The 12,262-nt window shown below is 45.5% G+C and overlaps 7 protein-coding genes across 7 annotated transcripts; 2 read left to right on the top strand and 5 right to left on the bottom strand.

The window, feature by feature from the left end:
• Window positions 1-311: 311 nt before the first annotated feature.
• Window positions 312-756, bottom strand: BT62DRAFT_1008586 (uncharacterized protein; the record flags this gene model as incomplete). The annotated part of the gene is made up of 2 exons (XM_043177460.1): window positions 312-650; window positions 703-756. 2 exons carry the CDS (start codon window positions 754-756, stop codon window positions 312-314), a joined length of 393 nt encoding a protein of 130 aa, XP_043037409.1.
• Window positions 757-2,225: 1,469 nt separating this feature from the next.
• Window positions 2,226-2,486, bottom strand: BT62DRAFT_851115 (uncharacterized protein; the record flags this gene model as incomplete). Its single annotated transcript, XM_043182473.1, has 1 exon — window positions 2,226-2,486. A coding segment is annotated over one exon (261 nt), but the record flags the coding sequence as incomplete, so codon positions are not given.
• Window positions 2,487-4,392: 1,906 nt separating this feature from the next.
• Window positions 4,393-5,486, top strand: BT62DRAFT_1078097 (uncharacterized protein). The gene is made up of 4 exons (XM_043179358.1): window positions 4,393-4,673; window positions 4,727-4,794; window positions 4,851-4,969; window positions 5,017-5,486. Exons 1-4 carry the CDS (start codon window positions 4,422-4,424, stop codon window positions 5,271-5,273), a joined length of 696 nt encoding a protein of 231 aa, XP_043037407.1. The 5' UTR covers window positions 4,393-4,421; the 3' UTR covers window positions 5,274-5,486.
• Window positions 5,487-6,054: 568 nt separating this feature from the next.
• On the bottom strand, window positions 6,055-7,479 carry BT62DRAFT_934486 (uncharacterized protein). Its single transcript, XM_043186742.1, has 2 exons — window positions 6,757-7,479; window positions 6,055-6,699 (listed from the first exon to the last, which is right to left on the bottom strand). The coding sequence occupies exons 1-2, from the start codon at window positions 7,206-7,208 to the stop codon at window positions 6,459-6,461; spliced, it is 693 nt and encodes a 230-aa protein (XP_043037406.1). The 5' UTR covers window positions 7,209-7,479; the 3' UTR covers window positions 6,055-6,458.
• Window positions 7,480-7,623: 144 nt separating this feature from the next.
• Window positions 7,624-9,643, bottom strand: BT62DRAFT_934485 (PLP-dependent transferase). The gene is made up of 8 exons (XM_043186741.1): window positions 9,442-9,643; window positions 9,132-9,380; window positions 8,729-9,075; window positions 8,622-8,680; window positions 8,469-8,563; window positions 8,233-8,420; window positions 8,023-8,181; window positions 7,624-7,971 (listed from the first exon to the last, which is right to left on the bottom strand). The coding sequence occupies exons 1-8, from the start codon at window positions 9,563-9,565 to the stop codon at window positions 7,894-7,896; spliced, it is 1,299 nt and encodes a 432-aa protein (XP_043037405.1). The 5' UTR covers window positions 9,566-9,643; the 3' UTR covers window positions 7,624-7,893.
• An 818-nt stretch (window positions 9,644-10,461) lies between these two features.
• Window positions 10,462-11,146, bottom strand: BT62DRAFT_934484 (uncharacterized protein). Its single transcript, XM_043186740.1, has 4 exons — window positions 11,043-11,146; window positions 10,871-10,932; window positions 10,783-10,820; window positions 10,462-10,729 (listed from the first exon to the last, which is right to left on the bottom strand). The coding sequence occupies exons 2-4, from the start codon at window positions 10,893-10,895 to the stop codon at window positions 10,583-10,585; spliced, it is 210 nt and encodes a 69-aa protein (XP_043037404.1). The 5' UTR covers window positions 10,896-10,932; window positions 11,043-11,146; the 3' UTR covers window positions 10,462-10,582.
• Window positions 11,147-11,462: 316 nt separating this feature from the next.
• On the top strand, window positions 11,463-11,978 carry BT62DRAFT_971708 (uncharacterized protein; the record flags this gene model as incomplete). Its single annotated transcript, XM_043189036.1, has 3 exons — window positions 11,463-11,612; window positions 11,637-11,725; window positions 11,786-11,978. Coding segments are annotated over 3 exons (432 nt in total), but the record flags the coding sequence as incomplete, so codon positions are not given.
• Window positions 11,979-12,262: the final 284 nt, after the last annotated feature.

The following is a 12,262-nucleotide window of genomic DNA, read 5'->3' as shown; positions in this document are numbered from 1 at the left end:
GTTTGTTGACTCCCAAACCATGCTCCTAAAACATTAAGGTTGTGCTCAAAATTCAGGTTTGTCAAAAATGTTCATCTTTCCAGTGTGAATAAGCTTCCGTCCTCTGTCAGATCTGTCCATTAATTGGTCCGTCGTACACACGAAAAGATTCGGCAACAATAGAGAATGCCAGTGGGTTTACATTCCACCGAACAGAACATAAGTGAGCAAATGTTAGATAAATAATATATGCCAAAGTACTTGTATTATGTTACACATTGATGATATATTGCATCGTATTCTACTTTGGGACGGAATGCCCTTTTCTCTAATCATGCAGAAATGTCTCCTATCGCAGGCTTCAGGTCGCTAAAAGTCGACGTCGTCCAGAGATGAACGCTATTCGGCCACCCGGGAGGCAAAAACGCCGTCGACCTCTGGTCATACGAATATTCCACATGCTCGATATGCTCACCGAGCTGCTCCTCGTCGTCCACGATCATATCGACAAACGTATTATCAGGGAACGGTGAAGGGACAGTCGCCTCTGGCGAATCCGTCTGTGGAGCGAGAAGTTGCTTTACCTCCACTCTCTCCAGAGGACTCCCCCACTGCTTCCTCTCCCACACTAGCTCACTGATATAGAACGCCTGGATCGCCCCTGGCGGTCCCTCGATAGACAATGATCAGAGCAGAGGACACCACCACCTGTCCCTTCACCACCTTGCCATTGTCATTGTCTGGTTTAAGAGGCCCAAGAATGACCCTCAAGGACATCCATAATGTAGTGGGTGGCTGAATGCAAAGGTCAACAAGGCTGGGCAAGTGCTGGAACATATTGTTCCACAGCACTGTCATCATCATGGGGTTAGTGAGCTGGTCTTGAATATAGAAGGTGTGGACTTCAGATAGAGGGAACATGGATGGAATCTTTTCATAATGGTTATGGGAGAAGATGCCATGAGTGTAGAGAACACCTTGGGTGTGAAATGCTGAGAAGTGGCACTAAATGAATCAACAATGTGCAGGATGCACACCACCAAAACACTAACACCAAATCACAATGCAGTTCAAGGGAGGAATGGTAATACCTGGATTCCAAATATGTAGAGAATGTAACATGGATGGGGTGCCATAAAATGTAATTCAAGGATGTATATTGCAGTTTGCTCAGACAAAGCTGTCTGTGTCACTGAACACAACAAAACTTATCTCAAACAGTCTGCCTGATGCAGTTTCTAGACTGATATGATGCACCTGTTTGTCACTTATACACAAATACTGGCTGTTCTGAACTGCCTTGGGTTTGTTCTGACTGTCTGATATAAACTTTCAGTTGCTTTCTGAGGGTTCTTGCACAAAACAAAGTGACCTGGTCACCATAATATTATTCAGATTGAGTCTACAACTTGAAGCTCTTAACCAAGCACCTCCCATACTATTCACCTGATAGCATTTCAGAGGGGGTCAGAAACCTCCTTTTTCTCTATACATGATCTGGTATTTATACTTTTTAGCTACCCATGTCTGACTAACATAATTGACTACTGACTAATATACTTGCTGACCCAACCAGGTAGGCTAAACTCATTTCCTGACAGATATGAGCTCATGCACAGCTACCTGATCAATCAGACTAGGCTCCAGTCCTTACTGACATGCTGATTATTTGGGTCTCTGTTCCTGGATCTGGGAATCTCACATGCTGAACAGAGAGGCCCATTAGTGCTCTGGTCTCTGCTAGACATGGAGATGTCACACTCAAGAGAACTATGCCCTCTCCAGATAATTACTTGCTTATTATATCTTACTATGGTGGGTACAAGATAGCTTACAAGATAGCTAACTTGATAGAAAAATGATAAATATATCTACTTCTCTACCTGGTATGGTTGCCTGGCACATCAGGTGAATATAACAATTATGTACATCATGGAAGGCATGCATGAAAGGTGCCATTTGGTGATGTGATCAAGGTTCTTCAAATTGGAGCAGTCTAAGGGAAGGAGGTAGAATAAGTTCCCATTCATATTTCTGCTCACAGAATCATCACTCTGTGTGAGATCTGTCCAGAGATACATGCTTGTATGTGATGGGAGGGATAGATATAAAAGCAGTCATTTCACATAGGTCAGATTGCTGAGCTTTCCCCAGTGTAGTTCTCAGAGTGAACTAAGTTTGATGAGCTGATCCAGAGGAGGTGCTGAAACATCTTCCTCTTTCATGCATGAGAGTCTGGCAAAAACCATTACAAGCATCTCAAAGGTGGGACATGCTTCAAGAAAATCAAGAAACTGTGAAGTAGTAGGACAGGTGGACTGTGGTACAGACTGATGATGGAAGCAGATGTGCATAAGAGAGGTAAAGTAACCACTGGGCCAGGTCAAGAAATATTCAAGACACAGCCTCCATAATTTTGGCATATGTCCATTAAACAGTGCCAGAAGATGACTCTCTGCATCAATGGTGCTGAGCATGTCAATAGTCAAACTGACAAGCTCTGGAGCAGCTCCCATGTCATGATTTTTGCCCCTAAATCATGATCTGCTATTGCTTAGTAAGCAGATACTTACCAATCCTGACCCAAAGCTGACCTTACAAAGGATGATGAAGACATGATGACACCATAGCTATGCCTTATTCATTGGTGCACAATAGACAGCAGAGAACAGTGCAGCAACCAGCATCAACCCATGCCTTTGTCATAATAGAAACTGTGACATATGGGAAACTCACCATAGCAATGGTATAGCAGAGTAATAATGACAAACAAAAGCAAGGGGACAGTCATTGTTATCTCAGACAATGAGCAGAAGGCATGGAAAGCAGACAATAGTTGCATGTAGGGCATAGAGTTCTTTAGACAGTATTTAAGGCTGTAGTATATCTTGATGTGCTCCAGTCTCAAGCTAAGGTTTAATACACCTACTATACTCTCTGACTACCTGGTGCAAATACTCTTGCCACCATGGCAGACTATCTCTACCAGCCATGCCCCTTCATTCCCCTCTGTAAAATCCTTATTGCTTATCTCATCATCCTTATTATACTCTTATACCAACAACAGACCTAGAACCAGAACCAGGACTCAGACTCCAGCAGAAGCTATGCAGAGCATTTGTGAGTGTTTAGTGGAAGTATAACATCCCAAAGCCAAAAGCATCTCAAATATGATCAGCATTGAAGTTTTCCACTCAGACAACTGAAAATGTAGCTTGCACACTCTATAAATGTGGGACAATAAGAGCTTGAGATCCCCATGAGAGAAATCTGCCTTGCACATGCCAAAGCAGACAGATAGCAGCATGAGAGGCTACAGCATATAAAAAAATAAACAAGGTTCAGGAAGGCACCCACTTTCTTGAGATCATGTAGAACTTTTGCAGTTAGTCTCTTGATCTTTCCATTCCTTCATAAAGGAGGCTAGCTAAACCATTTCAGCAGAGGAAAAGGAAACACTAATATACAATTTAAAGTTGATAAGATCTCTTGCCCATATGATTTCTATTCTGTGATTCAGAAAGTGATTGAAACAGCATAGTCTGAACAGGATACTTTGTTCATAAGAGCAAAGAATAAAAAGAAGAACACAGCATGAGGAAGATGAAATCTGAGATGCCTGTAAGAGGGTTCTGCATCTGAGAAAGCCAATCAGATCATAATGACTCAATGTATAATAAGTTAAATGATACACTGAAACTGTATCATGGTGTTCACTGGCCAAATGAAAATAATTGTGCAAAGCTATGGTATGAACAATAGAGAACTATGACAATGTCCCAGAATCCTGCCCTAACATTTATGTGCTACCAACTCCAACACAGTGATAATCTTGAACATCAGTACCACTGTTCAATCATACAATGGAGACTGAAGTGTAGACCCTATTTTCTGCCTCCATAGCAGTGAACCAGTAATAGTCTATGGTCTTCTAGCATTCTCTGCTTCAAGTTGCTCACCAGTTTTCTGGTCATGCTTTAGGCATATCCTCCAGTAACATAGTAGAAGTGAAGCCTTTACAAATCTCTGACTTGCCAGTTACTTTCAGATATGATTCTGAAACTGTGCTCATATCCATTCAAATAAAAAATACTCAGAACTAATTAATAGGAAGAAAGACCTTCATTAACTGCAATTTTTCAACAACATCCATATGACACCATAACTTGTCCCCTTGAACCTTTCATGCGCAACCACTCCATTCGCAGAGTAATTTAATGAAAAACAACATGACACTCCACTCTCATTTGAGTAATACCGGACGTGAGAATCGAACTCAATACCTTCCCGGCACAAGATATATTTGTATAGGGTTCTAGCCAACTGAGCTAATCAACGAGTGAAATTATGAATGGAAGATTCTATTCAATATTATTTATTATGACCGTCATCGGATCCGGATATTCGGTCTCCCAAAGCTTCTCTCAACCTCATGTCCGTCGATGGCCGCCGTCGCTACTCATGAATTCCTCACTAGGCTGGAGGCTCTCTATCCTATGCAGGCCAGGGGTTTCGTTAGTCCATGGTCTCTCGTAGCAGCTACAACGTTTAGCGCCAGCAATCTCCCAGAGGCTGTCCCAGAGGTGTTCAAATATGCTCTTAAAGGGGTAAACACGCATGATGAGAGGCAGTTACTGGTTAGGAAGTTGAAGGACGCGTTATTCAAGTCGGGGCTGTTGTCTGGATATCCTAAGGCGCGTTTTATGTAGCGTTCTGACTTGACTGTTCTGATGCACCGCTACTCTAGGCTATCAATGCTCTTTCTCAGCTCCATCCTGTCACTCCTACTGAATTGCGCGACACGAAGCCCCTTCGGTATACCTCTATTTCTTGGGCCAAATCCCTCGCTGATTCGCCGGTCTGCTGCATAGTGATCTATCTTTGCCAATCAAAACCTGGACTAAAATTGGACAAGAATATTTTGATCGCACATATGGAGACACGGCAGCAACGGTACAGCCTTTTCTCAAGGAGTTGTATCCGGATTTCGGTGAGCGGTTTCCGTCATCATCGAAACACGCCTAACAAGGTCTGTAGAGTTCTTTTCGACGACCTTTGGGTATGGTTATACCTACGGCTACTTTGGTGCGCTCTCCGCTGCGGAGACTTCATTCACTATGGTGGCTGCTCTTATAGCGAATGATACCCCACGCCAGGTTGACTGGCACCTCAAGGGGTCGCTGAGGAATGGCGCGACCTTGGACGAAGTCAGAGCAGTGCGTCAGATTGCCCTCGATGTCGCCCGAGCCTCTGGTGTGCAGTGGAAAAACGAGATCCCCGATATCGAAGCGTAGTTCGGACAGTGTACATTACGAGATGTCGTTGCCTACAGGACATGAGGTATATATGACGATTCTCCGACTCAGAAGATCCTGGCCCCATCACTCGAAACGACGTCAACTCCATCTCCGCAGATGGCAGTGCGTTTAGGTCATTCCTAGTCCGCTTACATAGTTCAAGGAGATAGTTCAAGTATCTTTGAGAATTAAGCCTATGATTGATTCCGGTCCGAGGAACTGGCATGCCCCTCGAAAAGCAGACAGAAAGGAAGTCAGAAGGCGACTTTATTCCTGCCAAAGATAGCCCAGACTCGTAGATGAGGATAATATCCATGACGACAGGCCGGATCTACACTGGCCTAATGATCAATCTGTAAATCATAGGGTCAATTGTCATAGCCGCACCATATAATCAGTTCGGAGAACGAGCGTGCGTAGCACGAGGGCTCCCACCTATGAATGAATGGATAGTGTAATAAACATTTGCCCGACCCGTTACGGTTCGATTGAAAAGACGAGGACTGGATGGAACCTCACAGGTACCGATGCCAGCGAACACAAGCTCTAAGATGACAATGCCACAATGGCTGGCTGCCTTTGAAAGCCAGGCGCATTACGCGTGTTCCTTCAAACAGTTTTCGCTTCGCTCACACTGGTACAGTTTTGAAATACACGTTTGAAAGCTGAGCGTTGAGAGCACATGTTCGAGTAAAGAGCTTTCCTGAAAACTAGTCAGTTTAGGATATAAATTAATGCAGAGCAAGGAAACCGGCCCCATCGCGCAATTCAGATCAGTCAGAGAAATTCCACCTTAGCCAGCTACTTACGAACAGACATAACATGAATCTATTACTGTGATCGTACAAATTCGTTCAATTCGTAAGAAATGATGTGGGTAAAAGATGCAAGCGTATAAGAGAAAGCAATGATGCAACGTGGTAAGCCATAGTGGGACAATGGTTCGGCGGGGAATCCGGATAGTGATCTGGTAGTTAAATAGCCAGAAAGAATAATTATGCAAACCACACCCATCTATAAACCCAAAGCGGCCACCAGGACCAAAGGAGAAGAAAGTAGCCGAAGAAGGAATACCGATTAAATAATAATATACGAGAGTTAATATTAGGATATTCGTGAATAGAGGATCGATTCGACAAAGACAAGACGGTAATTTTTGGGTGGCGCCATGGAAGGGGGGGCCTAGTTTTCTTTCATCTCCTCATCAACGGCCCCTTTGGGCTCTGCACGGAAGGGCTGCGGCAGAGCTGCATAGGCCGGCTGAAGGCTTTGTACAAGCGGGTGCCTGGCATGATCAAGCGGCTGTGAGGACCACAAATGCTTCGGCTTGTCAGCTTCACAGAGCGGCAAATCAGGTAGAGGAGCAGTAGGTGGCGGCAGTGAAGGTGCGGGCGCATGTGTCCTTCGAATGGGCCTGCGGGGACTGACAGCAAACAACATGTCAGCGACGACAAAGAAGAGAGAAGAAAAAGAAGCGTACCGAAGAGAAGTACCAACGCTGCCACTTCTCATCCGTGCCACAAGGCTCGGCCCCTCACTGGCAACGTTGGCCTGGAATTCGTTCTCCACCAGAGTGCCCATCACTGAGCTGAGACTTCCACTCCTGGATCGTGAAGGGGACGCCTGAATGTGGATCTGGAACTGCAGGGCAGTGCTCGCATTACGTGAAGGCGACTTGAGAGCATTAATGGACGTTCCGATGCTCAGACTCGACCGACGTTTCCGTAGGTGTGGTCGCAAGGCTGCATTAACAGCAGTTGTCATCTCCGGTACTGTTATACGGCCCCGCTCGTCGTCGGCTTCGATGTCGCTAGCATCGTCAAAGAGAGGTGAAGAGGGTGAGTCTATGAAGGAATTGACGTTGAGGTTGGCCGTGAATATGTGGCGAGGAGCAAGAAGACCAGAAGAAAAGAATGCAGAGTACGTCGTCATGGTCGATGTCGAAGGATAGGTAAAGGACGGCGGGGGCGGTAAAAAAAGTGATGGTTGAAGATGAAGGACAGCACGTTGCAAATACGAACAATGCCATTCCATAACAACGCGTATATAAGCCATAGCAACGACAAATACGTATCCGTTTTCGGATCCCTTGTCCCGACTCTCGGGTCTCCATGTCCGATATTCGCAAAATGAAATATATCAGGTAAGTCCGACGGTCGCACAGATCCTCACCTTCTTGTTCGGCTCCTAGCTTTCAAAAAAGAACTGGCCATGAAGAACTTACCGTTGTAACTCTGATTCATTTATTAGCGCAAAAAAAGAGGAGAAGAAAATTTTTAAAACTAGACTATCAGGTTCCTACCCATGGGATGGGATGAAACAGGTCACACCACACGGTCGTAACCACTGGGAAATTTTATTGAGCGCGTCGCGCGATATTTCTTGTACAGCTTTTCCTTGCCTAAATATTACCTTTTCAGGAACCCACATCGAGGCTTCAAAAACGAAAGGACAGTACATGTACGAATATCTATATCAGATCCCGGTTGCATTGATGAATGACTTCCTTCACGCCTACAGCCATAGAAGACGCGTACGATGTGCATCGGGGAGCCTACGCTTAGCATAGCGCTCCTTACCGCACACCTTGTCTGCTACGGATTGGTAATACCAGCATTCAATTGTCTCTATATTCCTCTTCGATCTCTCTGCATAGAGTGAGGAGAGCGGTCCCAAGCTTCTGGAAATCCCCAACCTTCCAGAAGTTCAGTAAGGGGCATGACATCGTTCGATAAACGAAAAATACCTCGTTCCAAATCTGGGCACTGCACCTCGTCCACCACATTCCATTATGATAATAAGTAGCGGCGAAGGCATTGTGTTTGACCAACAATTTATTCTTCATCATCAAATCTAATTCCAACGTCGGCTTTATGTGACCAGGAAGCGGCATGACGACGTTAACCTACAGACTTCGCAATCAGTAGCAGCTCTAAATGAGGGGGACGAAATGCACCATATGCGCAGTAAACTGGCCATCTTCATCCATGACTTTCGTGTTCAAAACTTTGGCAAGCGCTTTACCCCCCTCGATGGCAAGATTATGACAATACTCATTGATCGCACTTTCACCGCCCAGCCACTTGCGGAAATCGAGGGCCGCAGAAACACTGAGGTACGGTGCCCAGTCAATGGTCCCGTTCCCTAATGAGGAATAAAAAAGAGATTTGAGACTGAACAGAGGAGCGTTACATTCGAACTGCTTCACGAAGTTTGGTCCTGTACGATCTTTAGGCGATATATAAAAAGTCGACGTCGGAAAGCTAGAGACGACAATATGCTGGTTCCTATGCGGACGCTCGATCAGTAGATACAAATTAACAGCTGTACGATCGCATTGCCCACCTCTTAGGAACATACAACACCGCAGCGCTCCTCTTTGCGAACAGCCACTTGTGGCAATTCTAGCGTATGGTCAGTCAAAAAGCTCCTCGCTGTATAGCGCTACTTACGCTTATCCAGAAATCTGGCTTGGCTTCGTCGAGTTTGATTCCGAGCTGCTGCCCGATAGCATGTGCTGCATCTACAACGCTCCATACATCAAACTCACGGCAAATATCCGTCATGTCCTCCCAAGGAAGAAGAGTTCCTGGATTAGATACAATCGCGTCTATAACAGCAACTATTTTCGCATTTTTTCCGGCGCGCTCCCGGACCGATCGTAAATCGTCCCTCCATCGTGAGATGATATCCTCCTTTGTAGTAGGAAAGAGGATGGTGAACAGCGCACGTTCCGGATGGGGAGGGACATCGGAAATGTACTGCACTGTTCGGGAGATGGAACCATACGTCGTATTGCCTAAGCGCTGATCAGCCACCTGGGCGGATAGCTCAAAGGGAAGCAAGAGTTCTTACAGGTAACAATAACGTCCCCCGCCTCCCAGATAAAGTTCTTCAGGACGGTATTAATCCCGTGCGAGGCATTCGGAACTATTACCACCTCATCCACGTCACTGACTCCGATAAAGCTGGCAATTTTTTCGCGTACAGTGACGAGCATGGACTGGTACGTCACTCGCATGAACAGATCCGGATTCATTTCGATCTTGTCGGATAGAGCACTGCACCACGCACTGACCGGCCGAGGAAGAGATCCAAAAGAGCCTTTGTCAATCACAGGTACATGTTAACCATATTGTTTCATCACGACGATCGGAAGACAAACCATGGTTCAAGTTCACGTATTCGGGATCAAAATGAAAGTACTCCTTCATCTGATGTCCAAAGGCCGGCGGTTGGGCTGGGAGGACTAGTGGCTCCAGAGATTGAGAGGAGAGGGGGGGAGTCATGGTGATTCCCAACGTGAGGAGGAAGAGAACGCGAGAAGAATTGCCTTATAACAGCTCTGTGAATGATTTCGAAAGAACATCGGCCGATCTTACCTTGGTCACCAACAGCCGGCCAATATAAATTATTTGACATGCCACGGCTAATGAGTCACATGCTCGACGTCGCGTCACGCGTCTTCTCGATCTTGAAGTTGAATGTCGAACATCGAACGGCATAGAGCTCTTCACGGATCTGCTTCGGGTGTTGAATCTCACACTCTCTCACTGTTCTGTCGTCTAAATCTGATTCTTCCCATCCAAAACCCTGTAAGAAGTGAGGACCCGCTCTCTAAGGCAACTCCAAGGTAATTCATTTTGACACAGTTTCGGCTCGAAAAATATGGATGCGACTACCAAAGTATACAAATAGAGTAAAATAAAGCAATGCTGTTGAGAAATACCAGCAACTGCCAAGGTTTTTTTTTTAACGTATACGACGGGAATTACTAGATTTTTACACGTAAACTAGGACGGGGGTATAGGCATTATAAACACGAGCTTCACCGGAAAATGCTTGTCACATCTTCCCAGCCAGCCCGAGGAACAGAATAAACGTTTCTGTAGATGACTGCCTTTAACTGATGCGATTGATCTATGTGAATGTTTTCTGGCGAGTGTTCTATCCCTACCTACATGGCGCCTGACGACGATAACGACCAATAATCAACATCAGATAGGAGAACACAGATCGGCATTTCAATGACAAAGATAACTAAGATAAGAGAGCAAACAAAGATAATATTCACTTTTCCTGCGGAGCGACGTCAGACTCTCCCATTTTCTTGCCGCATTGCCTCACGCAGATACTAGAAAGATACAGGTTCCGGTCACGAGCGCTGATTCGATGAATTATGGGTCTCGTAGTCTCTCATATTAAGTAGTTCTTTATTATACAACGTGAAGCAAAGTATCACTGTGATCGTAAGTGTCGCTCACTCGCCAACCTTCTCTTCAAAGGATGCCTTGCCACCTTCTTCATCATGGCTTCTCATCAATAGGTTCAGTACTCAAGCCAAGGCGCTGATGGATGTCTTCAAGACGGCGAAAATCCTCTAGGGCGTGATTTGTGGTATCACCAAACAATTCTTCCAATTCTTCCAAACTTACACCCTTCGTTTCTGGGACCTAAGTTGATGTTATCAAGGGTACGAGTTCTCACAGGAAGGAAATATAAGTACCAGGAACAGAAAAAGCAGCCGCCTAGGAACGAGAAAATCTGCAGTACGATTCAGTATGGTCATTTCATCAAGAAACCTTCAGACGCACTCCGAAGAAAACGGAAGTCCCACATCCTATGGTCTCCAACATCGATGGCGTTACCTGACCGACTGAAATTTTATAAGCATCAGCAAACAAAAAACTAATAATTTATCGCTCTCCAATACCTAAAAGAATACTCATCAGAAAATTACAGTAATAAAGAGGACGTCAGCCATACCCAATTGGAGGAGGCAGCGATGGACAGGCCCTTGCCTCGAACATTCAGAGGGAAGATTTCAGCGACGATAATCCAGCCACAAGGACCCCAGCTGTAAATGAAGGCTGATATCCTCGTTAGGTGCAAATTAGGGAGCGGCTGTCACAGTAGACACCCACGGCAAAAATCCAAACACGTTGAGACACGGGCCGAAGTTCCCGGACGTTGATCTCTTGTTTCCATCTATAGTTAGGGTTCTTGCGAGCCACCTTTAATTTCCGGCCCAGAGTTCGGGATACCACTGATACTCATCTAGAGAACCGTCTTGGCCGCTCCAGAGACGACGTACCTGCTCAAGAAGTCCGTAGAATGACAGTGGCCATTACCTGAGTGCGTATGAGCAATGCATGACTGACAAGTTATTTACATCATACCGCAGATTCCATTTTCAAAATTCCGAAGAACCAGGCTGCTTTTCTCCCAAACAAGACATATCCAATCCACCACGGCCGAGAATACTACCTCGCAAGTCTCGATGTTTTCCACCAGCTCCATTGCCTTGTCGGTTATCTATTACCATTCATTGGCACAGTGCCTCTCTGATGCGACGTGCAGGATGCCGTCTATAAAGAACATTACGATGACCCACATGCGGACACAGACCACGTATCTCACTGCATCGATGAGATCCGCCAGTCTTTAATGTAAGACTTGCCTTCTTGCCCAAATACAGACGGTACATTTACAACTTTTAATAAGTGCAGCGCCGATGCATCGGTGAACGTCTGGCAATGGAGCGACGATCTTTCTCTCGTCCTTGGATACAGCTCGCAGGCCCATAGGTGCCGGAACTTTGACAAGTTGCGAGACTGGGTGCGTGAGCGCCAGATCGATCATTGGAGCGATATCAAGGTTTTCGTAGGAGATGATTTACCTTTCCCCCCGATTATCAGTTAGCATGGAGCACTAATGTATGACTTCTTTTCCTGCTGAGTGGTTATCAGTGGCGTGACATGATATGTGAACATGACATCCGTTCCTACTCTTAGCAAAAGTGTTCTAATCATCGAAGCGACGGATCGTGTCGCTCTGGTGTTATCGCTCAGTCTGTTGCTTGCTTGTTATCGTCGTCATCGCAGGACCGCAGTAATCTGTCAGTGTTATCTCTATGGGGATACAAGAATTTGGTGACATCACTGCAACGGAACTTTGATATGCGTCTCTTTGTTCTTGCAGCCTGG

The sequence above is a fragment of the Guyanagaster necrorhizus genome, assembly GCF_019112545.1.
Source record: "Guyanagaster necrorhizus MCA 3950 unplaced genomic scaffold BT62scaffold_20, whole genome shotgun sequence".
Classification (NCBI taxonomy): domain Eukaryota; kingdom Fungi; phylum Basidiomycota; class Agaricomycetes; order Agaricales; family Physalacriaceae; genus Guyanagaster; species Guyanagaster necrorhizus.
Note: the sequence above shows the minus strand (reverse complement) of the source record. Positions and strands in the feature narration are given on the sequence as shown.